The sequence below is a fragment of the Lytechinus variegatus genome, chromosome 13, assembly GCF_018143015.1.
Source record: "Lytechinus variegatus isolate NC3 chromosome 13, Lvar_3.0, whole genome shotgun sequence".
NCBI lineage: Eukaryota > Metazoa > Echinodermata > Echinoidea > Temnopleuroida > Toxopneustidae > Lytechinus > Lytechinus variegatus.
The window spans coordinates 9,350,542-9,378,299 of record NC_054752.1 but is presented as its reverse complement, the minus strand read 5'-3'; the positions used below and the strand labels follow the sequence as shown (position 1 = coordinate 9,378,299).

Here is a 27,758-nt window from a genome sequence, read left to right as displayed (position 1 = left end):
ACAATGTGTGGTATCAGATCAATCAGAGAGCGCATCGCATCCTCAGACAACTTGGCAACATCTGTCTGAGGAAGCGCTTACATGTCTCGATCGTCATAATTCAAAGCCATAGACTAAATGATTAAATCAATCAATTACCAGAGGAAAACATTTTCATTCGTATATTATTTCGGTTCTCTTAGAATTGGCAATTAGCTTGACAATAATAAATTAACAGTCCATATAAGTTGTCAACGGGTTGTCACCAAGCTGTATTTTTCACAATTTCCCGCAATTTCCATCTACATGGGATGCGAACTTAAAGAATGGAATAAAGAAGGAAGGAGAGAATTAAAATAGTAAAAACTGTAATAGATTTATTTCGTGAACTTGAGCAAAGTATCCCTGCCTCGATCGTCAACGAATTAATTAACACGTTAACGGATCAGTGCGAATAAATAGAAGGCTATACTCGGCTTGCATTGCATATACGGCAGCTTTGTGATCTTTTCCTTTGCCATGAAGTTCGGGACCGTCGAATTTATTGAATTGAATATCAAGAAACGCGTTCAAATCGGACTCGTTTACATCGGTAAGTACGTAAGTAATAATTGCCTAAATGTAGAAAATGTAACGCACATTTAATAAAAGAAAAGAACATTGCCAAATCGTGAGAAAAAGTAAGTTAATGTCTTCCACAATTTCCTTTGTGCATATCCCTCTACCACCATCACCAGTGCTGCTCTGGGTCTGCGCCCCGAGCTTCGGCGTGGCATGCATGGCCGCCACTGTCTCGTCTGCTACATGTACCGGTAGTTTCTCCGTGGTGGAGCTCAGCTCATGGAGGTAAAAAAGGAATGGAGAGACAACGATATGCAAATAGCTTCCAGTTTCTAAAGGAGAACAAAGGAATACTCAGGTGCACTTTAGCCCTGGCTTGGTGATGACCTGTAATCAGGCATTCAGGGTGACCAGATTTCACAAATACATGTATGAAATACGGGACAATCGACAGAAAAGATTTGTTTTTAGACTTGTGAAAAAATAACAATTGAAGGGAGGGTGAACAAAAGAATTAAGGAGAGAAAAAAAATGAAAGAAAAGAGAGGAATTGAGAAGAAAAAAAATGAAGGGGAAATTGAAGGAAAAAAGGAAAAAGTAAAAGAAAATTAGAATAAAAAGAAAGATGAAAGAAAGAATTAAAGAGAAACAGGTTTCTGTCATTCTTTGAAATGAATATAGAAAGAAAGGAAGGTAAGATGAATAAATTTGTGAAAGACAAAATAAAACAGAGAAGGGAAAAAAGAAAATAAGAAAAAGGGAGGAGGAAAGAAAGAATGAAAGAAAACGTTTCCTTCATTCTTTGAAAGAAAGTATTAAAGGAAGAAGAAAAACAGGAAGGGAAAGAAAGAATAAGGGAAAATAACTAGGATGGAAAAAAAAGAGGAAAGAGGGAGGAGAGAACAAAAAAAGAAAATAATGGAAGGAGACAAAGTACTAGAAGAAAAAAGAGGAAGGGAGAAGGAAGCATGGAAAAGTTTAAGCTCTCGAATCCTCAGACATCGCTTGGCTGGGCTTTGGCCTTGGACGCAATTTAGATTCTAGACTGAAGTTCACCAAAATCCTGCAAATTAGCGGGTGTGCTGCTGCAGGCAAATCTTTTGGGTGCTAACTTCAGTCTTGTATCAAAATCATGGCAAAGCAATGTCTGAAGTCCTGAGAATTCGAATAATAATGTTAATTGAGATCCGACTCAAAATATAGCATTCCCGATATTTGGAAAAGCAGTGGGGATATTGTTTATTGACCTCGAAATGTGATTGAGAGACTTGCCTTCACATTTGCAAACAATTTCTGGTGGGGATATTTGCTTGAAGTCGGCCAGTGTGAAACTGCATTAGCGCCACTTATTCTCAGAGACCATGTAAACCCTATCAATTACTTAAAAAAAACCTTTTACGTACTGACATAATTGTATTGCCGTAATCAGAGAGGTTGGGGCCAGTGCCTTGCATCATATTTTTTTCAAATATTTATGTTAATCTGCCTTATTTCTGCATATGATATAAACTCAATTAAAATTTGCTAAATTTTGAACAATTCAGGATTCGGTTGAGATCTGAAGATGGAGGAGAACCGAGTGAGAGCTGTTCAAGGTCTTCTGATCAAGGCTTGGAGGGAGAGATGGGCTGACTTTCAATGGAGCACCAAGCTCAAGCAATATATCGTATCTGGATCAGCGGAAGAAGCCAATCAAATTGCAGGTATAAAACGGTGTTCCGTCTTACAGAGTGTTGCGATTGATCCGATCAATCACAACTATGGCAAGCCAGAAACGTCAACATAAAAACAATGCATACGTTTGCTTCAAAATATTTTCTAGATTATGATGTATATTCATACATTGATGTCATTGTTGTGTATAAAGGACATTTTCAAAATTTCAAAATTATGACTAAGATGGATTTCCATATAGTGAGGTTGATCGATCAATCTTAACCACAACTATGGAAAGCCAGCAACATAAACGTCTAAAATGCATGTTTGTTCAAATTTTTTTGTAGATCTGATATGTGTTCATAGATTCATTTTTTATTGAAAATGTAGTGTGTTTTTCTCTTTGCCTACTTATGAAATTATGCAAACTTCCTTTAGAAAAAAAATCAAAATGGCTTCAATCTCACCAAAAAAGAACAATCCTTCAACAAAAAAATTACCAGGAAGTTTTAGTGAAATTCTTGTCTTGCCTGAATGAAGTTCGGCAGAGACCTAGAGGGAACTTTTCTTGTACGTCTGTTGGTCTGTTAAGTCTGATACAAAAATGTTTAAGGTTTTGTTTGATTTTCTCTCATTTCGTTATTTCTGCATCAATTATGTGCTCACTGAAATAAGATATTTTTTGTCTATCAAATATGTTGTGATTGTTCCTCTTTCATTGACTTGGGTAATTCATTTAATTTATTACTCAGAGATGCTTTTGACCCAGACGTTTGTAGGTCCTTCTCCAAGCAGCCTTATCCTGTCTTATCTCAAACATGCCATTATGTCAGAGGTAAGAAAAAAAGTTGTCTGTCTTTCTTTCTTTTCTCTCTTTCTTATTACGAACTTACAACTGTTTTTGGACCGAATTGCATTTTGCTCATTTTATGAAAATGTGAATAAACAGTATGTTTTTATTCAATGTTCAAATTAACTGAAAGGATACTAATATTACAATTTTGGATGGTTGCAAGTCTTTATTTTGGGGTAAAGGCCAAATTAGCTTTGAATCTTAGCCATAGGCCTGGGACTTTCGGGTTTTTTTCTCTTCGGGTACCCGTGGTAATTTTCGGGCGGGTACCCGGGTACCCGAAAATCATGTCGCTCGAAATATGACTGGTGGAAAAAACCCCATTGGTGACGTCATCAAGCCAATGCGATGCAGGCCAATTTATGAATGAAAATATAGTAAGCATGCGCATTGCAAGCCCAGCCCCACGCAGTATTCCGTCAAAACAAGTCTGCAATACTCTGTCACCTCGTACCAAAATCGACCTAGAATTCCACTTTTCTATATTTTATATGAATTATAAAATGTATTCTCAGAGGATCTGTTTTCTCACCGATACCGCACAGGTAAGCAAATATTTATTACTTCTTGCTTTTCCGTCAAAATCGTACGAAGTAGCGTCGATATTACATCGTGTTCGTGAGTTTGTAGAATCTATCGCTACGTGAACAAAGTCAATTGATTTCCGGGTTTCGGAGCGTCAAATGCGCCAGCCAATCACGATCGTGTTACCATTTTCGGTTTATGATGAACTGAAAATGGTATCAAGAACGTGATTGGCTGGCGCCTCGTATGCTCCGAAACCCGGAAATCAATTGACTTTGTTCACGTAGCGATAGATTCTACAATCTCACAAACACGATGCAACATCGACGCTACTTCGTAAGATTTTGACGGAAAAGCAAGAAGTAATAAAATTTGCTTACCTGCGTGGTATCGGTGAGAAAACAGATCCTCTGAGAATACCTTTCATAATTCATATGGAATAAAGGAAAGTGGAATTCTAGGTCGATTTTGGTACGAGGTGACAGAGTATTGCAGACTTGTTTTGACGGAATACTGCGTGGGGCTGGGCTTGCAATGCGCATGCTTACTATATTTTCATTCATAAATTGGCTTGCGTCGCAGGATGACGTCACTGCGCTGCAAAAGAAACATGGCGACGATTGAACGATCTCAGGCACATCATCATCACTTAAAAAACTAGTATATTTATGGATATTTCGAGGGTAATTGGTGAGATTCAAAATGAGACTTGTGTACTTTTGTGATGAGTTTACAATCATGTCTTACACTACGCAATACAAATCAAATGTAGGTTATACTGGTGAGCAATTTTCGGGTATCGGGTATTGATTTTTCTACCCGGGTACCCGAGGCTTCCGGGCGGGACCCGGGTACCCGGGTTTTAGTCCCAGCCCTACTTAGCCAGTAGTACGATTGCTATGACGTCATAACAAGTAGATGTTAAATTCACTCTTATTTTAATGAGGATGATAGCATAGTCGCAGATTTGAATGTTGGTATTCATACAATGATTTAGAACATTGCACAGTAAGATATTGCTTGTCACAATGTTAGCATAAAATTCTATTACGTTTTATTCCAAAATTGGGTCGCAGACCAATCGTAAGGTTTGCGGTGGCCTGAACTCTCTCATTCTTGACTTTTTGTGAATACTTCTTTTTTTTTAAATTGTAATCAATTTTTTCTGGAGGCTCAATCTAAGAAGCTCCACAGCCTTACATGCTATCAATATATGTATTTTTGAAAAAAAATGAATTCCTTAAATGCCCTTACAATGTTTAGTGTCCTTTGAAAATGTGTCTGCATAGAAAATTTTTGTAACTAACAAAAGCTGTACAAGCTGTTATTAATTTCTTTTATTTTGTTCTTTCGTAATAATTACTGTACAGCCTTCTCTCTGTTATGAAGAATTACGCTTATTGTTGTTGGGGCCAGCTGTATGTAAGATTCAAGTGGTTATACACACAACAGATATGTTCTTCATGATTAATTGATTGATTGATTTGTTTTTCCCTAAGGTTGTATCATTACCTGGGGTGCTGAGTGCTATGACAAAGTACAGTGACACTGCAGTCACCAGGCCATACTGTATGAGAAGCCTTCTTGAAATATTCATATTCTGCATGAACAAGCTGGGGTGAGTGCCACAATGCGGTTTGAGTTCAATTTTTATTTAGACACATGATCAAGATATATCGGTTAATAATGTTAATACTGATGTGTCATTGAAAGTGATGATAAGAAAGGTGAAAATGATGATAATAACACAATTTTAGTTATAATTATGATGATATTGGTTATGTTAATGATGGTGGAGGTGATGAGGATGACAATGGTGATGATGGAAATGATGATTATTTTCAAGGATAATGATAGTGGTTATGATGATTTTGATTTTGAATTTGAATTTGATCTTGATTTTGATTTTAATTTAGAGTTTTGAGTTTTATTTTGATGATGATGTTGATGGTGGTGGTGATGATAATGGTGATGGTGATTATTATGATGAAGATGATGATAATGGTGCTGATGTCAATGGTGGTGGTGATGATGATGGTGGTAGTGGTGATGATGACGAAGGTGGTAGTGATGATGATTGCGATCATGATGATGATAGTCTTGATGATGGAAGTGTTAGGGATGGTGGTGATGATGATTTATCTCTCAAAGAATCCGAAGTACAGTAGAAGAAGGTCTCCAGCTAAGTATCAAGCTCCTGGAAGTGGTCTTCTCCCTCCTTAGCTCCATCACCAAATCTCTATGTTCTGTCTTATCCCTCTCAAAATGTTTGGAGTACAGTAGAGGAAGGTCGCCACCTGAGTATGCAGCTTCTGAAAGTGGTTTGCTGGCTCCTTACTTCGATCACCCAACCTCTAGACACTGGCCATGTTCTGTCTTATCTCCCCAAGGTGTGCAGCAGAAATTTTAACTTTGTTTTGTCTTGTTCTTTCAAAGGGTCAAAAGTACAGTAGAGGAAGGTTTCCAGCTGAGAATCGAGCTCCTAGAGGTGGATCACTGGCTCCTGACCTCCACCCAAGCTCTAAACTGTCTATCTTTCTCTAGAGTGCGCAGCACAAACTTTGATTTTATTTTGTCTTCTCTCAAAGGGTTCGGAGTACAGTAGAGGAAGGTCTCCAGCTGAGTATCGAGCTCCTGGAAGTGGTTTACTGGCTCCTGACCTCCATCACCCAATCCCTGGACCACCTCCAGTCGGAATCCCGCGACATCCTGACCATCTCCCGCAACGTTGACTACATGAGCGATCTTCTGCGGAAGATGTGCAGCAGGGACAACCTCAAGCTCCTGCTCTACATAGGGAGACTGGAGGACGAGGGGGAATGTCTTGCCAAGCTGGAAGCAGCAACAACTGCAGTAGCAGGTTAGTTTCTGAGGCTAAACAGCAGTGATGGATTCGAGAGTGTAAGATCTGAGTGACAAAGTTATGAATTCTAAAGTTAATAGTTTGCTTTACTACAAGCCTTCTAGTTGGAGTTAAGTCCAAATCAGCTTTAAATCACTGTCAAAGGCAGCAACAACAGCAGTAGCAGGTCAGTCTTTCTTTTATAGTTGACAGGAGCAGTTAATTTTGGACCGAGATCTGAGTCACCAGGTGGGTGTTTCGTAAAGCTGGTAGTAACATGATGCACAGCCTTTGTGCATGACTGGAACATGTTCTTAAGTGCTAAGCTATCTACATCAGAATTTACCACAAGATGGGTCACCAGTGGTGCATTAAGTCATTCATAACTTACGATCAGCTTTATGAAGCAACGACCAAACTGCATGGTAGAAATCCTTCTGATTTGACATTAACTCAGACCGAGACAAGGATTTGATTCCAGTATAACACACATTTCCTGTAGACCCAAGTCTGTGTCAGGAATAGGACTCGATGGTTAAACTATTCTGTTGATATGATGAGTCAGTTCAGAATCGCTGTCTGAAAGCAATTTCTGAAGACGATTTGTACTTCTGATCAACAGAAAGTGGTCTTATTATTCTGACTAATCTGTTCCTATTGATTAGTCAAGCCTGCCACACATTATGCAACCTGCCTTCAACTCATACGTTATGTTCTATTGGATTTGCTTTGATTATCATGATCATGATTTTATTTTTCTCATTTACATTTATTAGTATTGTGTTTTCTGTGAAAATTCTGTTATATATTAAGTGCGGTATGAATGTGGTGAATTAATGTTTCATCATTCAATTAGGCCTATATTACAAGTCTACACAGCTTAGAATGTTTGATTATGCTGGTCATATGCGAGTAGAACAAGGACTTGATATGGCGCTACTTAGGCTGCAGGATCGTTTCTCTTGTATAAAATGCTAAATAAACCAGAGAAATAGTAATCACCTCATCTTGAATTTTCAGGTCCAGCAGGAGTGGTAGGTGGAGGGTCTTCAGCGGTAGCGGCAGCAGCAGCTGCTGCAGCAGGGTCAGGGTCAGGTGAAGCTGGTGGAACAACATCATCCTCCACACCTGCTACACCAACTAGTACAGCAGCTGAACCAGAGAAGGAAGCACCAAAACCTATCAGTAAGTAAATCTCTCAGAAAGATCTCTCTATAATGTTCACTTTGCTTTCTAATGATCTCTTTGTATGTTGTCACACCATTGTATCTTGAACATACGATATAAGTTGGGTCAGTTAGAGAACCGCGGGGGGGGGATGGGGTTGGGGGTGTTTCACAAAGAATTTAGTATGACTTAGAGTCGCACTTAAATGTCTAGTTGCAGGCGTTATAAAAAGCATGACAGCATTGGTTAGATCATGCGAAGAGGACGTGTACTACTGTGTATTAATCAATAAGATTGCGTGTTGCATATCATGTACGCAACTGCATTTAAGAGCAACTCTTAGTCATACATATACTTAAATCTTTGCGAAACACCCCCAAGATTTTTGAAAAAAATGTTGAGGGAGGGGGCAAGAGTCAATAAAAAATATGAGAAATTTGTTAACAGCTTGAATGGGATGCGTGTGACAAATTACTCATTTAAAAAAAAAAAAATTGTGGGGGGGGGGTGGAAATTACCCCCACTGATATGGGTATGATTTGTTTTAATTTCTTTGTTGTTATTCAGCTCTATGGACTCGGATTGAGACTGCCATGACCGAGTTAACGACGCTCATAAACAGTGTCTCTGGTCAACCACCTGTTAGTATGCAACAGAGACAGCAAAGTAAGTTCTTCTTTTCTTAGTTTGGTGTTCACTAAATTCTCCTTATTGCATTTAGCTGATACTCAGCGATATATTATCAGGGTAATTTTGTTGGCTCATGCACTTCCAGAAGCAGTCGGCACAGCAGCTCAGCTCAGTCCTACAGTATACAGTTAGCCAGCATCAGTTCATTTTGAAAGTGTGAATTATATTGTTTCTCGAGATCATAGTTTGCACAATTGTGCATCGAATTTAATGGTTGATAGTTCGAAATCTGAGGGGGGGGGTTGAACGGATGAGGTGTTCCTGAGACTTGGAAATGATGATCAGCTGTTCAAACTGGGAAGTATCTCTCACAGCATATCTTGGTAGTTGGAATAAAATTTTTGCTCTCGATACTTGGGCGCGTCTTGGTCTAGTGGTTCTGACTCTCACCTTTCAAATGCAGGGTCGTGTGTTCGAATCCTAGCCATGGCACATTTTCCTTCAGCAAGAAACTTATCCACACCACACTGTGCTGCACTCGACCTAGGTGAGGTGAATGGGCAGGATTAATTCCTTGCATGCACTGAGCGCCCGGGATGGTAGCTCGAGCTAAAGCCGGGGTAATAATAGCGCTTGTATCCTCTGGCAAAAATCGCTTTATAAATCCAGCTATTATAATTATTATATTGCCAAGTATAACATTTTTGCGATAGGGAAATTGGCTCTATTAGTGAGTTTTCATAAACTGCTATATTCGTGTTTATTGGTTACCAATGTATAATTCTTCATACAAATGCTGTTCAGAAAAAAATTGCAATGAATCTTATATATCCCCCATACTCCTTACTTTTTTTCATATTTCTCTGCTGTGGTCCCAGTCATTGGTTTTTATGTCATGTTTCTATGACACAGGTACTCTTGAGCACCTGCTATCCAGGACACCTCAACATTCCACCAAGAAAGATGGCAAAGCAGATTCGCTGAAGGTGAAGCTAGAAAATAACTTGGCTGACATTGCAAGGTAGGGGCCCTCCCTCATACCCTTCAGATAATATGTGACCAGCCAGCCCTAAACAAACATTAAGTCACCAGGGGGCCGTTTCTTTAAGCTGTTCGTAAGTTAAGAGTGACTGGTGAACCTTTCTTACATGCTTAACCAAATCGCCAATTAATATACCATTTACTACAAGAAAGGATCACCAGTCGTTCTTAAAGTCACTCTTAACTTACGAACAGCTTTATGAAACACCCACCAGGGATGGTTCTCAGTTGAAAGCAAAACTGGTAATTTGGTCTTCGAAAACCAGAATTTGAAAATTCAACCTTTCTGTAAGTAATTCTTCTTCATTATAACTGTCAAAATTTTAAAGTTATGGGTAAGTAGGAATGAATTTTTTTAAGCTCTCACTGATATTCATCTAGATTCAGTCAGATACTTCAATTTATTTGAACTTTGTTTGTACAGAATACCCATGTGGACCCTTCACACCAGACCAATAAGCCGTTGTGAGAACACACTCGGTTTGAAGTCACTGTGTTGTAGTGTGAATGTGATGACCTTCATGGAAGCAGCTCTCAATCTTACCAGTGACATCCAACTCTTTGTAGATCAACTACTCCTGATGGAGAGATTACAAGTAAGTATGACACCAAAGGAGCTCAATGTCCAAGTGAATCTGGCTCACTAAAATCTTCCAAGATCATAGAAATATACAACATTCGACATTAAAGATGTTATTTACACTTCTTGCATATTCTGGTCTGAAAAATATGTTTTGATAATTATTTGAATTTTTAAAAGTCAACTTAGCAGATTCTCCTGTACATGTTTATGATCTAATTTGTTAATTCTTTTTTGAAAAAAGAGGATCTCAGTGTTTAATTGCTGATACAGTTTGGGAGGGCATTAACTGTAAATATACAAATGTTTGCACTGCATTAAGTTTGTACATTTTTTGCTCAGTGGGTCAAGTGCTTTTCTTGTTTATGATAAAATTATATTCTTTGTTGAAAAAATAGATCTTGATGATTATTGATTAGAGGTGGGAATTTATTATGTTTTTGATATTTTTGTATCAAAGATTCAAATTCCCTTTTTTTAATACTTAAATCCATCCAGAATGACACTTCATAGCTAAGCTGTCTATCTTTTTTTTGAATCACGAGAGTACCCTTGGTGGCTTACGTGAAATCAGTATCTTTGAATTAAAATTATTTTTACTTTTTTTTAATTTACCACCTATTTCATACATTTAAAATGATTGCATGTTATTTTCTATTGGAAATGGAAAATAAATGAAACAATATGTCATGAATTTGGAAGATGTTAACAGGTATGAACCTGATGGGTGTTTCACAAAGATTTAAGTGTGACTTAGGTCGCACTTAAATGTCGATGCGTACATGATTATGCAACGCGCAATCTTATTGATCAACACGCAATAGTGCGCATCCTCTTGGCATGATCTGACCAATGCTGTCATGCCTTTTATACAGCATGCAACTAGACATTTAAGTGCAACTCTAAGTCATACTTAAATCTTTGTGAAACACCCCCCATATTTCATTATCACAATATTTTTCTCATAGAATCTTCCTCGTTCTGCAATCTACCGAGAACTCCTCCATGCAAGCTTCCTAGGATTAGTCGAAGACAGCGATCCCACCGAGGAGATCAAATGGGTTGCTTTTACTTTTCTCAAGGTAGGTCAAATGTTTTTGGAACCTATGGCATTCTCTCTCAAAGATGTGCAGGAGAGGAGGAGAGTAGGAGGGTTGGGTTGAGGATGGAGGCAGACATGCCAACTGTTCCATTTTTAGAGTATTTGTTCCTCTTTTTTGCTATGAATGCACCAATACTTTTATGTATGATTTGTTACTTAAAAAAAAAATTCCAATCATGGAGTATGTATTATACACAGCTCTTGACCCTAGCGCCGGTCCGACAGTCCCAGACCTTTAAAAATCATTGTCGGACCAGTAAATTGTTGCATGAAAAGAACAAGTAAATTCTTGCCTCCAAGCACATCTTTAAAAGGGTGAATTATCAAGTTTTCAAGTACAGTCATTTCTCATGGTTTTTCACTGATCTCGCTACAACATGCTGGCGATCGTTACATTGAGAACATTTTTAGAAATACTCTTTTTTTGTTAAAAAAATAACTTTTTTCCTTCTAAGAATACTTTTTTTTTGTTGTAGAAGGTTGGCGGGTCTGTGGAGGGTGCAATGAATAAGGCAAAGTGGTGGTAGGGGGTATTAGGGCGATTGCTGCAAGGGTGAGGTGAATCAAGCCACCACTGTTCAAGAGGACAAAACCAGACTTAAACCTTGGGATTGATGATGATGATGAAATGTGCATATTGAGGAATTTCAAAGGAACTCTTGAATGCTGGAAATCCACATGAGACAAGATGATAAAGATGGGCAGTTCAAATCTCCATTGAATGTCTATTCACTGACATTGATTTATCTGTTGATGTGATGATTGTGTTCAGAATCGCTGTCTGAAAGTGATTAATTGATAAGTGATTGTGCTGCACTCGACCCAGGTGAGGTAAATGGGTACCGGCAGGAAGTAATTCCTCAAAAAAAGCTGTGTGCACCGAGAAGGTAGCCCAGCTTAGCCGGGTAATAATAGCAGGGCCCGCTGGAGAACAGTTTTCGGAACTGAAGTGGCTACCCTGGGTAAATATACCTTTATTATTATTATTATTATTATTATTATTATTATTAATGAGGACACTTCAACATTTCTGATCAACGGATATGTTACCATTACTTTACCAATAAAACTAATTGTGAAAGCCTTTTAAGTTGGTGATTGTGATACTTCAATATTTGTACTGTTTCCTCATGTGGAGCAGATTTGTTCTCACTTGACACATTGTCAATTTTCTGTCTTAACAAGGTTTTTGATGGTGTTTAGTTCCCTTTGTTGTCCCTCAGCTTCCTCAGATCATCCAGCGTCTCCAGCAGAGCATGGCCGATGACACCTGCTCGGAAGCCTTGGTCGAAGGTCTTCACTACCTCTTGAAGTTCTATGTCCTTCTGGATCTTGTGGACACCAAGCAACGTTGTGATGCCATCAAGCAGCTCCTGGGCCAACTCTCCGCCTGCGGGGTCCTCAACGAAACCCAGATCAAGGAGATCACAACTGCTAGGTAAGGCATGTTGCCACAAGCCAGAGCCATGTCTTTTTTCCTGCAGTCAAAATAACGTGGAATGCAAGAAGTTGCAATTATCAGACCTTTAGTGCATTTAAAGCATTCGTGGATACATGTTAAGACATTGCACAGACTTTAAACAGGTTGCCTACGTCAGCAATGTAGTTATATAACAAAGGATTTGTTTGGATTGATTTTAATGTGATTTTTCTTTTGTTCCCTTGTTAGTCATCACCTTTTAATAGCAAACAGCTAATTTTCTATCATTTACAAAGGAACACGTTCCCTCTCTTTGAATTTATTAGGATGGTGTGCTTTGTAATTTAGCGTGTCTTCGATAAAATTTTTTGCAATGTAACTTCCAATTGGTCAATTTATATTGAAAGTCATTGTTGGAATTTATCTGTTGATGTGATGATCCTGTTCAGAATCGCTGTCTGAAAGCAATTCATGAGGACAGTCTTAGCACTTCTGATCAACAGATATCAATTACAGTCAAACCTGTGCTAGTGGTCACCTGTCTATAGTCTCTGTCTGTAGTGACCACTAAAACCGACTCCCATGGAGGCAGATTGTGTGTATAAGAACCAGTCCATAGCAGCCACCTATTTATAAAGACTACATTTTGTGTTTCCCTTGGGTGGTCACTATAGACAGGTTTCACTGTATGTGCCTAGGAGATGGAGTCCTTTGAATGTTATGAGCAGTAAAAGTGTTTTCTATAATAGGTAGTGGAGAGTGCAAAAGTGATGATGACGTTACCAAAAAAACCCCTCTTTTTAATTTCAGCGTTTGGGATACCATATCTCATTTGAGCATGGTGCAAATATCATACACATTCCAAAATATATTTTTTGCTTCATCATCGTTGTGATTGATTTTGTTCTTCCTTCTCCGTAGATCTACTACGATCAAACACGCGAGACCAACTGATACACAGCAGCCTGTTTCTCTTGTTGTCATGGTAACCAGAGCGGAACCACTCATCAATTTTATCAAGGTAAAATTGTCAGATAGATTTTAGAGTTATCTGCGTTAAAAAAATAGCCTAATTAAAAAAAAAATATCTGCATGTCTTTTTCTGTTAAATATGAAGCCACAACTCAAGCACGGAATAGACTAGAAACCTGAAGCTTTCTGATATTTGATCACTTAATTTGTAAGATAGATGCTCTTAGGGTCATTAAAAAAAAACCCAAAACCTTTTTTGCAGGAGATTCTGCTTTTATTGTATAGTGAAAATTAATTTATGAAATATGAATGTAACCATGATATGACATAGTAAAGTCCATTATCGTATAACAATTTTATAATAGAGGAGAGATAACAGAATTAGGATATGATACAATATCTTAAGCACAAAATTTAGTAATAAAGAAAGGCAGAGGCCATCTATTACAAGCAAAATATGTTTTAGTTAACATTACCATGAGATGGTTCTTGATCTGCAAAGTGAAAACAAATCAGTTATTTACAAAGAATCTGCCGTAAAAAAAAATCAATAGCCATTACACCTTTCAAAGATAAATTCCAGTTTTGGTAACGATCTCAAAATGACTTTTTACAGAATCTAATATAATGACCACCCAAGTGTCTGTTTGTATGAATAAAAAATATGTGCCAAAGGATTCTGGGAGAAATTGTGTAATTGCTGAGATATAAGCAAAATAAGCGCGGTTTCGGTCACTTCCGTCGGGTCTTTATTCCAGCAATAATAATACACTGTCCCACGTGTGCCAATCTGTGTTGGTGATCTTCAGTGTGAACGTTTTTCAGCGTAGATTTCAAGATTTCACAAAGTTCAGTTTATGTAACTGTACCAGATTTAGATCCTCGATGATATTCTGATAATTAAGCCTGGTTTTACAGACTTTCTCATGAAATCAGTGTTTACTGCAACTACTGGCATTTCTCTTTAAGATTAGATTGATGATGATGACAATCCACAGCCTTTATATTGCACCATGTTTCTGTTAAAATCATTCATTGGGACAGGCTCATCCAATTAATAATAAGGTGATACTTCAGGGGCCAGTTTCATATAGGACTTGCAACTGTTGTAACTTTGCCATAATGGCAACTGCCTTGGTAACTGGGCCCAGCAGCCAATCAGAATCAAGGTTACTATGGAAGTTGCCACAATGGCAAAGCTACAACAGTTGCAAGTCCTTTATGAAACAGGCACCAGCCAGCACAATTCACATTTGTATTGACCATTTACCAAAGTTTTACACAGTTTTGCTGTATTTGTATTTCTGACAGGCTGATGTGAAGAATCAAGACGAGATGTTGGTTTTGCTTGGTCACATGAAAGCAGGGAAGAGTTTTGATTACATGGTCGCTGCCGCTGCAGCCAGGAGTAAACTACGCAAGTTCTCTGCCAAACTGATCAAGTAAGAAACATATAGTCCTTCATGATTGTTTTTTCATTGAAATTGATAGAAAAAATAGGATTATTTGATTTTTTCCAGTATGATTATGTACACAAAATCTGCGTAGTCCATGGTTTTTAATTCTCTCCTAGTTTAAATATCTTCTTATGAACTTGGGCTATAATGTTTTGCTCATTGCTTTGACATCAACTAGCTGCAAGAAAAATCAGTTACAAGAAATATTTGACAGGGTAAATGTGAAAATATACATTTAAAGGGTAAGTTCACCCTGAAGAAAAGTTTGTTTTACAAATAGCAGAAAAAAATGAGTAAAATATATTGGTAAAGGTTTGAGGAAAACCATTGAAGATTAAGAGTTGTTAGCATTTTAAGCTTTTGGTTTGTGACGTCATGTATGAGCAGCTGCCCCATATGTTATGTAAAATAAAATGCATAAATTACCATTTTTTGATTCTTGATGGTGACTTATTTTTTGTTTCTTTTTAGGAACAAGTGTGAAATGATGTATGATCTATTGGTATCTTAAAACCACTTTCAATTTTCTGAGAAAATGACATTTCATTGACTCTTTTTCCATGTAGGAAAGCTGCTTGGTTATGACGTCACAAATCAAATTGTAAGAACTTTTTTATTCCTTTCTTAGAATTAACGAGATAGCAAAGCAGTCAAGCGCTGAGAATGCAAAGGCATCTCAAGTCCGAGCGGTCATCTTTGATCTGACGTTCCTCATGTTATGTCGTATTGCCCAGCTATATGGCACTGAGGTAAGTCATCATCAAACCTATCTGAAAGGACAAGTCCACCCCATCAAATAATTGATTTGAATAAAAAGAGAAAAATCAAACAAACTTAACACAGAAATTTTCATCAAAATTGGTCGTAAAATAAGAAAGTTATGATGTTTTAAATTTTAGAATTTCACAAAACAGTTATACGCACATCCTGGTCTGTATGCCAATGATGGAACTGATGACGTCATCCACTCACTATTTCTTTCATATTTTATTGTAGGAAATAAATGAAATATACTAATTTCTCCTCATTGTCCTTTAAAACAATGTTTATTCCTCCCTGAAGATGTGGAATTACCAATGTTTTAACATTTTATGGTTCAGTCAAGTTGGTCCTTAATGTCAAATGTATCGAAATTTGAATATTGTGTAATGCAAACAATAAACAACAAAAGAAATAGTGAGGGAAATCATCGACTCTCTCATTTGCATGTCACTGAGTTGTGCATAGTAACTGTTTTGCGAAAAAATAAACAATACTTTAATATGTCATAACTTTCTTATTTCGCATCCGATTTTGGATGAAATTTTTAGCAATATGTTTGTTTGATTTTTCTTTTTTTATTCAAATCAACATTTTTCTGGGATAGACTCGACCTTTAAGTTGAGCGATGAATAGAAAAGTCGTTTTGTTTTTTTGACAAACTATAACTGTTGATGTGATGATCCTGCTCAGAATCGCTGTCTGAAAGCAATTCATGAGGACAACCAATCGTTCTGATCAACAGCATTATCAGTGACTTCTGGTCAATCAGTGCTTCTTGAAGTTCTTGAAGTCCCAAAACATATACATGTAGATCGCTGAAAAGATAAGCCTCTGTCCTACATGATGTGTCAGAGCTCAGCCAAATTTTCTGTTTAGTGTTTAATATGGTGCGATAAATCACATTACCGTATCTGATAAATAGACCTTATTTATATATGTAATGTCCAAAAAAAATACTCAAATGAAACTGTATTATGAGGGGCATACAGAGACTTCTGATGAAGAAAGAGATATGAGCAAGTAATAATTCTCAATTTTCCGAAGTCTCTCAGCGCTATGCCAGGGCTCGACATTAGCAGTGGCGCAGAGGTCCAGGGCAACCTAAATTGAGAGTCGGGCCACCAAAATTCTGTAAAAGCCCACACTAGGTGGCCCGGTTGGGCTACCAAAGTTTTGATAATTGTGCTGTTTTCTATTGTTTTAGGGCCACCAAAAATATGATATTGATGATTTTGGTGGACCGATCGGGCCACCAAGAAAGAAAGTTAGTGTGGAGCCTTGACTATGCTGGAATGCATAATGATAACCATAGCTTTGGTAGATGTAGTGCAGCTGTTACATGCTTCTGCATTTTCAGGAGTGAATTCCTGCCAGGTACCCATTTACCTCACCCGGGTTAAGTGGTGCTTAATGGGGGATAAAATTAGTGCGAGGCATGATATAAATAAGTATTTATGTTATTTATATGTCAGTTTTGTTGCAAATTTTGTCTTTTTGTTGTTTTCAGATGGTAGTATCAAGTAGCGGTGATTCTTTCTTTGAGACCTGGGTGCATCATTGTATGCCTGATGATACTGGTACCAAACCTCTCAGTGGAATGACTGCTGCCGATCCTAACAAGATTGATATGCTACTCAACCAGTACCATACCGGGATGGAGTTCAAAACAGCGTGAGTAACAATTTTAGTTGGTTGTTCACCCTCATAATAAAACTGTAAAACCAGACATGACATGTATTATGGTGGTGGTGATGGTGTTGGTGGTGGTGATGATGATGATGATGATGGTGGTGGTGATGATGATGATGATGGTGTTGATGATTATGGTGGTGTTGATGGTGATGATGGTGATGATGGTGGCGATGGTGGTGATGGTGATGATGATGATGATAATGACGGTGGTGGTGGTGATGATGATGGTGATGATGTTGATGGTGATGGTGATTATTATCGTAGTGATGTTGGTTGTGGAACTTCTGATGAGTTTTGACTTGGGCCTGATGATGATGATGGTGGTGTTGATGATGGTGATGATGATGGTGGTGGTGGTGTTGATGATGGTGATGGTGATGATGGTGATGAAGATGAAGAAGGAAGTTGTATTCTCAACAGCCTTGTATGCATTCAACAAATTGAAAGTGATAGAGAATTACCAGTTGAAACATGCAAAATGCTGTGTTTTATTAAGAAAACTGTTTGTTTATTTTTGCAGTCAAGTCCGTTGGAGTGAGGTGTGTTTAGCTATCCCTTATGCCATCCAGCATCTTCTACATGCATGGGAATATGGAGCAGTCAGCGAAGAACATGTATCAGTAAGTCTTATGACACTTTAGCTAAAAGTTGTAGTATTGAAGTAGTAGTAATATCAGTAACAGTGGTGCTGATGAAAGTGATGTAGTGGTAGTGGTGGCGGAGGAAGTAGTCATAGTAGAATTAGTTGCAGTAGTCGTTGTATTAAGGGTGTGTTCAATGTTGATTTTCAAATTAAAACAGCTACATGAATCATGATTGAAAACTCAATTATAAAACACTGAACCCGAACAGCGGTGCACTGTTCAGTGTCGAAAATATGAAGCCGACTATATGTTGATCGTCTTTGAATTTCCCACTTTTGTTAGAGCAGCTTTAGTGCTCAGTTTGACCCATCACAGGAAAGGTCAGTTCTGGCACCTGTTTGTGTAGGCTTCCACTGCGAGGGCGAATTTAAAAACGTTTCAAAACCCAATTGTGTTCAAAGTCGCATTCCCTATGCTCTAGGTCATAAAATTTGAGCTGATCGCGTTTACATCTTATTTGACGTTTAAATTTTCCTCCGAATCATGATTTGGAAGACGTTTACTTTTATGACAGAGAATAGAGGACATTGAACACACCCTTTGTTTCTCTTTATATCCGTGATTTGTAATCACGTTTTGAATCATGATTTATGTTGCCATGTAAATTTGGAAACCGACATTGAACACACCCTTAGACTTTTTCATCATTGTTTACAATCAAATCAGTGAAATATTGTGAAGCACCCTTACACATGGACACCGTGTCCCCATATTAACAAAAGATAACATAAAGGCCACTGCACATCTTAGGACTGTTCGCGATCCGATTTTAGAACAAATCGCATTTTGCTCATTTTTTGAAAGAGTTAATTGAACATATGATTTTATTTGAGATTAAAATTAATTGAGAGAATACTAATATAACCATTTTGAAAGATTGCAAACCTTTATTTAGGAGTAAAAGCCAAATTAGTTTCAAATCGTAGCCAATCGTACGACTGCTATGACGTCATTACGACTAGATATTAAATTCGCTTTTATTCTAAGAAGGATTGATAGCATAGTCACAGATTGAACATAGGTATTCGTACGATGATTTAGAACATTACACAGTAAGATATTCCAAATCTCAATATTAGCATCAAATTCTACTACATTTTATTCTGAAATCGGGTCGCAGACCAATAGTAAGGTTTGCGGTGGCCTGAACTCTCTCATTCTTGACTCTTTGTGAATACTTCTTTTTTTTCATTGTAGTCAATAACTTTTCTGGAGGCTCAATCTAATAAACTCCACAGACTTACATGCTATCAATGTACATACATATATTTCTGAAAAAAAAAGGTATTTCTGAAATACAAAAGGTACAGTGAAAAACATTTTCAATTTTCTGACCAATCGTAAGGTGTGTGGTCGCCTTAATATGTCAAAACAGGATTCACAGATCTGAGAAATGTATATCCTACCATAATCTTATTCATCTCCAATCATCATCACAGAAACTGGTGGATAATCTAAAGGGGCGTGTCTGTTGTCTGCCGATCTGCTGTGTTGCGTGGCTGTGCAGTCACATGACTTCCTTGTCATCCAATGAACGTAGCAAGGCCCACAGGCTACTGCAGATGATGATGACATCATCAACGAACAGCGCCACCTCCCTGCAGATGTACGATACTGAAAGGTACAATTTTGTTTTATGGTGATGTGTTCTTGGTTATAAGTTTTCTGTATATTTATATCTGGGCACTTTGTGACATTCATATTATGAATGCTAATTTTAAAATTTGTAGTTGAAGAGTGATATTATTATGGCAACATCGGGCACAAAGAACAATTACAAATAAGAAAGGAAAATCTGTAAAAAGCATAATTTTATGAAATCTAACTGGTGATATTTAAAAGTTTGTAATGTTATGATTGTGTTACTTGGCATCAAACTCTTCCTAGGAAACTGCCATATTCTAAAGGACTTATACTTCCCAAAGAAGAAATAAGTATGTATTGACTTAGAAACTCCAAATCTCTGCCCTATTACAGGAACAGCCTCATGACCACGATCGTGAAGAAGATGTCGACGTCGGTCCTCGGCAGCGACTCCAAGATCCAGCGGGAACCTGCCTCTGTCGTTTCATCCGGCCCCGCCCTTCCCCCCGAGCCAAACACGCCCTCCCTGGAGACCCTCTCGGCCACCTTCAAGGCCATCGTCCAGAGGGGCGTGGTCGATAAGAAGAGCCTGACCACCATGGATGCTCTGCTGACAAGTGGGGGCGCCCTTTGGTTCTGCAGAAGCATCGTCCTGGAGCTGACTTCGCTTCACAGGAAGGATGACCTCACGACTGCAGGTACTATCAGGAGCTTAATGAGATGTAGAATTCATCGTTAAAAGTAGCTATCAATCTTGATTCATAAAAGCACTACCATTATTTTTCTGTTTCTTAAACCATATTGGTATCTTCTCACAATTTTTTTTTTCTGAAACTCCTGATGACATTAACCACTAGTATATTTGTTTGTGCCTGAGCAGCTGTATAAAACATTCTATGAAACATTTTTTTATCATTCCATTCATAAGTGGAATGGAAAATTATGACCTTGCATGCTCGAGTTGTGTCTTGTTGAATTCTATATAGGCTTCATATAATCAGCATTTTTTTTCCTGCTTAACTTGAAAGACAGAATGTGTCATTTACAGATATCAACATGTTGTAAATATCTTTGAATGGTAATACTTACAATTATGCTGCTATTCCATTTTACACAGTTGAGATTGCTGTGGCTCTCTTCCAAGTGGACATCGAACAGATGACCTTGACCCTTCTTCGTAGGGTCATTCCTCGTCTCCTAGCCGACCTGTCGAACATTGACCGTTTGTCTAATCCTCGCGGCAAGGCCCTGGCTAAGCTGGTGGTCTGGTGTATAGCAGCCACGTTGACCAGTCAGAACAGTTTTAGAGGTAATGATCACTTTGGATTACTGGATTGAATATTCAGGAAACCAAATGAAAATGTAATCATGATATAAACACTGGAAGAAGGTCTCAATGGTAGTATCTGCTGGGTTGTTTAGAACACATAACGGAGCAGCATACAGAGTGGCCAACCAGTACTTTTTTGGCATATTTAATACGTTTTTGCAACCAAAATACAACAGTACATTTTTCTTTAAAAAATATGATTTTGTATTTTAAAAAAGGGATTTTTTTTAATCGTAATTTTTTTTCATCTGCAAAAACAGTGCTCATTTTAGCTTGCATGCAGCTTGAGCGCCACGATGAGTGCGCGTGCCGTGATTGGGACTCCTTTTTTTTCAAATGTTGGCAGGCCTGTTCTCTGCATAGCAGTGCGCATTTTATTATGAAATACAGATTTTTTGGGGAAATACATTTTTTTAATCACAAAATACAATTTTTCATTCCCAGAGGTTGGCAGGTCTGAGCATGTGTAGAACATTGTAAGAAATATTCAAAATAAGAAATTTAACTTAGAAGTAATGAATGATGTGGAGCATTTGACTACAAATTGAGGAAGTAAAGATTCTATGGAGATTAGAGACTACTTTAAAATTTATTTCTAAAAGGATCATTGTGATATTTTCAAGAGTCTGGGAGTGTATTTCTCAGAGATGATGAATTTTTGATTTCATATGTGGTCTACACAATTTGAATTTATCTTCAATGTCTATTATGTTATTTTGACGTTTCTAAACAACCCAGATTCCAAGTCTAAGGAGAGTCCGTCAAGAGTCATAAGAGGGCGCAAGAGAGGACGAGGAGACACTGAACGAGAGGTAATCATTAATACTGTAAAGAGGTCTTTTCAGAAGAGAGATTCTTGTTGAATTAGCTACCGTGTCAAAAGAAAACTAAATGAAATTTAAGCTTCAACCAGCCTTAATGATTATTTCGGGCAAGCTTCCGTCCACTCCTGTGGACTTTCTCAAGCCAATTAATCAGTCACAAAGTTTGCTGCTTGTTTTGGTCTGTAATTCCGTATTTAGCAAATTGTTGAAATTAATGCTACTGGAAGATTATAATTAATTTGGTATGGTAAAATACTGCCTGAAAACAAATAATTCTATGTAAAGATTTTGTGAATAATTAAGATATTTTTTTCTTGTAATAGTGTAAATATGTTCACTGAAAATGATCAGAATTTTCTGCAACAGTAATAAGTAGAATTATTACTGAATTTGATGTAAAATATTGATATTTAGTTAAATTTATTGTTTAAAATACGATAATGACATTATTTGGGGCTAACCTCGATTAGCATCTTGCTATTATGTTAGCTCCAATTACTAAATGTTTTGTTTATATGTGATGTACTATTCCTTGTAATTGTACCTGACAGTGATATTTGGTAAACAATTCAATTCCATTTCTTGATCACTGGACCGAAGATTGGAGACAATGTATATCCAAAAAGAAAACTGAATAAATATCTAGATACCATAAACTGGAAAATGGTTTTACCAAGGAAATGCTAACCGTATGTCGATTTCAACAAACGTAATCAACTGAAACACAAAATAGAATTAAATAAAGAGGTAAAAAGAGAGAAATTACAATAAATGATCTTATCCCCCCCCCCCCCGAATAAAGAAAGCTTAAAAAATCTTTTTATCTTTTCAGGAGTCTATGAGCTTTAAAGAAGAGAACCGTCCCTCTAAGCTGAGGAAGCTTCTAAGTACTCCTGAAGAGGATGGAACATCTACTCCTATCCCAGGTAATGATGACATCATCCCTTCTAACTACGGCCCTGTTAACATAATAACATACAATCAAATAATATATCTCATATTCAGATTTTCAAGGGGAAGTTGACACTAAATACGATTTTTCCCCTAGAAATAGGATTTTTGAAAATTTTAAGATTGATAGTGTTTGGAATGACATCATCCCTTGAAAATGGGGGGGGGGGGGGGAAGAATAGGATTTGCAGGGGCAGCGGAATGGTTTTCAAAGTGGGGGGGGGGGGGGCTGGCCATGCAAAAAATCACAATCATGTAGTCATTTTTATGTTTTTGTACATAGTTTTAGATAAAAAGAGGGGTGACTGAAAATTTCATCAAAATCGGATGTAAAATAAGAAAGTTATGACATTTCAAAGTTGCACTTGTTCTTCACAAAACAGTTATATGAATGAGTCAGTTACATCCAAATGAGAGAGTCGATGATGTCACTCACTCACTATTTCTTTTCTTTTTATTGTTTGAATTATGCAATATTTAAATTTTTACGAATTTCGCAATTAGGACCTCCTTGCCTGAAGCACAAAATGTTAAAATAATGGAATTCCACGTGTTCAGGGAGGAATGAATCTTTATTTCACATGACAATAAGACAAGAAAATCAAAATATTTCATATCATAAAATACAAAAGAAATAGTGAGTTAGTGATGTCATCAGTTTCCCGAGATGTGCATATAACTGTTTTGTGAAGTGAAACTTTAAAATGTCATAACTTTCTTATTTTACATAATGAAATTTTGATGAAATTTTCAGCGTTATGCTTGTTGAATTTCTCTCTTTTTATTCAAATCAAGTTTTTGTTGGGGTGGACTTGTCCTTTAAATCTACAGAGAACCTTGGGGACCAAAAAGTTGAAATCAAATGACGTAATAATTGTAATTTTCTAATTTGAATAGCACTGTTTGTCATTGGATAGAAGATATGAATAAAGCTCTGAGTAGGCTATGGGAATATCCTTCCTTTGAACGGCCATACAATAAAGCTTGGATTTGAATAAGACATCACTTTGAAATTATCAAGACATCAGTAAAAATGTTCCAATCAAACTAAGAGGTCAATAAGACAGTTCGTAGTTCCTTTCTGCGCATGATCAAAAGATTCTACGCATGATCAGAGGAAGGTAATTTGTACTAAAGTGACATGGTGGATTAAAATCTAATGAGATAAGCACCAACTTTGATGTCTTGATTATTCATATATTCTTTTGAATTGTGGTTTTCATTTACATCCACAAAAAAGAACAATGCTGTGCAACATGCTATTATATGCATTCAAAGTAGGAATGCAATAAATACCTTCATTAAGTGTTCATTGGTGTGCTATTATAGTCACCTGGTCTATTCAATTTCTTCATCCTGCTATGTAAGGCAAGCTTACGTAATATCTTGCTTTGAAATCTGCCTATCATAATGAAAGAAATGAAAGGTCATTTGACCAGAATTGTCCATGAAGTAACTACGAACGGGTCTATTCTTAAATCACCCCACACATGCTTTGTGTTTTGCATGATGACAAGATTTCAGTTGTTGTTGAAATGATGATTATTATTTCAGAATCGCTGTCAGAGAATTTTTCTCTGCTGATAACTGACTGGTCCTGATCAACACAACCCACATGCAACAAATGTTTTGTGAAAATAAGCAGAAAGTAAAGAGCAATTCCATAAAATGATAGACATTTTTGTACGACCGACCCCCTTTTTTCTCAAATCTTACTTCACTTCATAAACTGACCAAATCATGGTCAATTTGAGAACATTACAGACTGTCGGAAAGAACAAGAAATCAGAGACAAATATTTCATGAAGGTCCCACATATAGGGAGTCGGATGTACATGTTTTATGGAATTGCCCTAAAATATTCCAATATTTTAATGAAACTTTAATGATGTTTGTCTGATTTCTTTCTATTTCTTCAAAGAAGGATGTTTGGGTGGGCTTTGACTAACTTTTTGAGAAACAAAGATTTCTCACCCAAGGAATGTTTTATGTAACTCTCTACATTTTCCTTCTGTCAAAGCTCATTGGAAAACTTAAGGGTGAGGAGGAGGGGGTATATGGAGGGCTAGATCTCGGACTTGCTTTGTGAGAGACGATGGGATGTAAAGAAGCTAAAGTGGAGATTGATTTTTGAATGTTCTCTTTATCATTTTGCTCCCAGCCGGAAGTGTCAATGTGAGTACGGCAAACAGCAACTTCCTAGTGATGCAGTCCCAACAGCAGTATGTAGAACCACTCCATGTTGCTCTTGGTAAGTAGAAAGCTGGAGTTTGAAAGGGAAATGAGATGATGGAGGTGGTGATGAGGGGAGTGGTAGTGGTGATGATGATGTTGATGATGATGGTAATGGTGATGATGATGATGCTGATGGTGATGATGATGGTGGTGATGATGATGATGATGGTGGTAATGATGATGGTGATGGTGGTGATGATGATGATGGTGGTGGTGATGATGATGGTGACAATGATGGTGATGGTGGTGGTGATGATGATGGTGATGGTGACAATGATGGTGATGGTGGTGGTGATGATGATGATGATAACGATGATGGTGATGGTGACAATGATGGTGATGGTGATGGTGGTGATGGTGATGATGAAGATGATGGTAATGATGTTGGTGGTGATGATAATGATTTATTATATGCTGGGTTGAAAGAGGATGGAGACAAACAGTGACAGTAATATTGTTGATTGATGATGGTGATGATGAATTGCTGATAATGATGATGAAGATGACGGTGATGATGTTGATGATGAGTATAGTGATAAATATGGTGATGATGATGATGATAACATCAATAATAGTGATGAGGTTGGTGCTGATGAGTTCAATAACGGTGATTGATGATGGATGATCTTGATGATGATGGACAATGAAGATGATGTTGAAAATGGTTGCGATGTAGATGATAAATTTTTATATTTTTAATGATTGCTCTGGTGACTATGATGATAGTAATGATATGTTGATACGTACCACACTGTTGCTGCTGCTTTGCCGTTGCTAATTACAATAGTGATTGGTGACATTCAACGCCTCGTTGAATGGATCATATCATCTTTCACCTAATGTAGTATTCTATCCATTGCACGGATGAAAAAACGTTCATTATTTGGTTTATATGACACCTAAAAAATGATGTTCTTTTTCATAAGAAATTCATGAATTTTGATGCAAAACATGCTCATGCGGTGAGAGTTCAGTCCGTTGATTGTTACGTCATTACAACATGCGCACTGCTGGTGCCTGCAGCTGGAGTCTCGGTGAGCGCGTGCAACGGACAAAATCGTATAGATCAAAAATTGCACCGTTGATGACGTCATTGCAAAATGGGATTGAATGAACGATATCAAACAACCAATCGAATCACAAGGATCTATCTAGGTGTCATATAAAACAAAATGAAGTTCTGAAATTGTACACTTCCTTATGACCTGCACCTTACATTCTCACATTTCTCCTCTTCTTCCCTCTAGTCTCTGCATTCAGACTCTTTGCATCTATCCTAGCATCTGGTATCATCAACCCAAGGACAGAGTTCATCCTATCCTTTGTCCAGGAGGTCCTGTACTGCGGGGAAACCATCAGCACCAACGTCCTTCAATTCATGCCTGTTACCATGGTATGTCGTGCTTATCAGTCTTGACAGCACGCTCTGTAGACCTTACGCATTGACATCATCGTGCCACCCATTATGGGGCTGAAGCAGTTGCCTTGCATGTGTTGGTGATCTGCAGCTGGTGCATCTCTGACAACACCAGTTACATGTTTTCCTACATGGTTAGAGGGAGGGCACTATATGCATAAGGTCTATTGAGCAACTATAAGGCAACTAGAATCGGTGCTTTACAACATCCCTTGTTGGATATGTTTTGATTATATTGTAAAAAAGTACTTGTTTCAGAAATGTGTAATTTTAGGGAAATTCCATATTATATGTACATCCAGGGCCCGTTTCATAAAACTTGTTATAATGACAAATTTGCGATAACATTTAAAAGCTACTGAAGTCCTTCAATCTGATTGGCTGATAGTAAATTTGTTATAGAAATCATGCACAGATCCCTGACCCCTTATATATGGGAACATCCTGAAGTGATTGTCTGTAGTTATTTGAAAATTGTATGGGGTTCCATGACATTCGCTCCAGCTACAATTGCACCGATGGTAAATCTTCGCATTTAGCCAATCATAAAACCTTACCGTAACTAGAAATAGTTACGATTGATCCAATCAAATGTAACTATGGAAATCAATAGTGTCATAATTTATTCTTCAACAAATGTGCAAAATGTCCTTTGTAAACGAAGGAGAACACACAAAATTGTCAAGAAATCAATGAATTTATGGATACACATTCATATCGAGAATTTTTAAAAAAGAAAAGAAACATGTATTTCATATGTTGATTTTGCTGGCTTTCCATAGTTGTGATTGATTTGATCAATCATAACTCTTTGTAAGACGGGGCCTGATCTGTACACAGTTTTATGAAACAAAAACTCTGTCACAATCCTAACTCAATCCCTATGCCCTCTGAGATGTTAGCAAATGTCACCGGAGTATGTGTGTTGTCATGATGTCACGGAGCATGTGTGTTGTCATGAAGTGAAGTTAGAATGAAAATTGGGGGTTGGACTCACAAAACGGTTGGGTATTAAGTGGGATTTATCTTTTCACATCAACTGCAACTGAAATGTACCTTTCCCTTCTGTCTCCAATCCAGGCTACACACCTTCTCAACACCCTCTCTGGAGTCTTCATGCAGGATTTGGCCTTGGCCATTGGCCAGCTAGAAGGACCCACACCAAGGAAGATGGCTGCTAAAGCTCTTTGTCAAACTAGGAGATGATAGACGATCCTGCCCGGACCGACTTTACCGTGAAGGCCATTGTGCTAGGTGCCCCAGGACCAACGTCTGAGGAGATGGATACTAAAACTCTATGTCACACAAGGAGATGATAGAGGATCTGGATTCATAGAGGATCACAGATCGACTTGCTTTAAAAGCCTTTTGTTGGTGCCCAGGACCAACTTCTGAGGAGATGGTTGCTGAAAGCCTTGTGTGAAACAAGGAGTTGATAGATATTAGAAAGTCTGGGACATGTCTGATTCTAAAGACTATTTAGTAGATGCGCCAGAATGGCTGCCTTTCCAAGAGGTAGCTATTAAATCTCTTT

General features: G+C 37.7%; 1 protein-coding gene across 1 annotated transcript; it reads left to right on the top strand.

Annotated features, from left to right (window-relative positions):
- The first annotated feature begins 452 nt into the window (after positions 1-452).
- On the top strand, positions 453-27,533 carry LOC121425920 (mediator of RNA polymerase II transcription subunit 24-like). Its single transcript, XM_041622027.1, has 24 exons — positions 453-571; positions 2,085-2,243; positions 2,949-3,031; positions 5,074-5,192; positions 6,163-6,434; positions 7,437-7,601; positions 8,151-8,249; positions 9,126-9,234; positions 9,679-9,850; positions 10,803-10,916; positions 12,160-12,374; positions 13,278-13,377; positions 14,640-14,770; positions 15,414-15,534; positions 17,055-17,218; positions 17,760-17,859; positions 19,323-19,504; positions 19,861-20,165; positions 20,585-20,776; positions 21,536-21,609; positions 22,454-22,547; positions 24,734-24,823; positions 26,055-26,200; positions 27,305-27,533. The coding sequence occupies exons 2-24, from the start codon at positions 2,105-2,107 to the stop codon at positions 27,428-27,430; spliced, it is 3,312 nt and encodes a 1,103-aa protein (XP_041477961.1). The 5' UTR covers positions 453-571; positions 2,085-2,104; the 3' UTR covers positions 27,431-27,533.
- The last annotated feature ends 225 nt before the right edge of the window (positions 27,534-27,758 follow it).

Coding starts and splice junctions, on each gene's coding strand:
- LOC121425920 (XM_041622027.1), top strand. CDS start 2,105: ATGGAGGAGAACCGAGTGAGAGCTGTTCAAGGTCTTCTGATCAAGGCT. Junction 2,244..2,948: donor AGAAGCCAATCAAATTGCAG/GTATAAAACGGT, acceptor TTTATTACTCAG/AGATGCTTTTGACCCAGACG. Junction 17,860..19,322: donor TCAGCGAAGAACATGTATCA/GTAAGTCTTATG, acceptor TCATCATCACAG/AAACTGGTGGATAATCTAAA.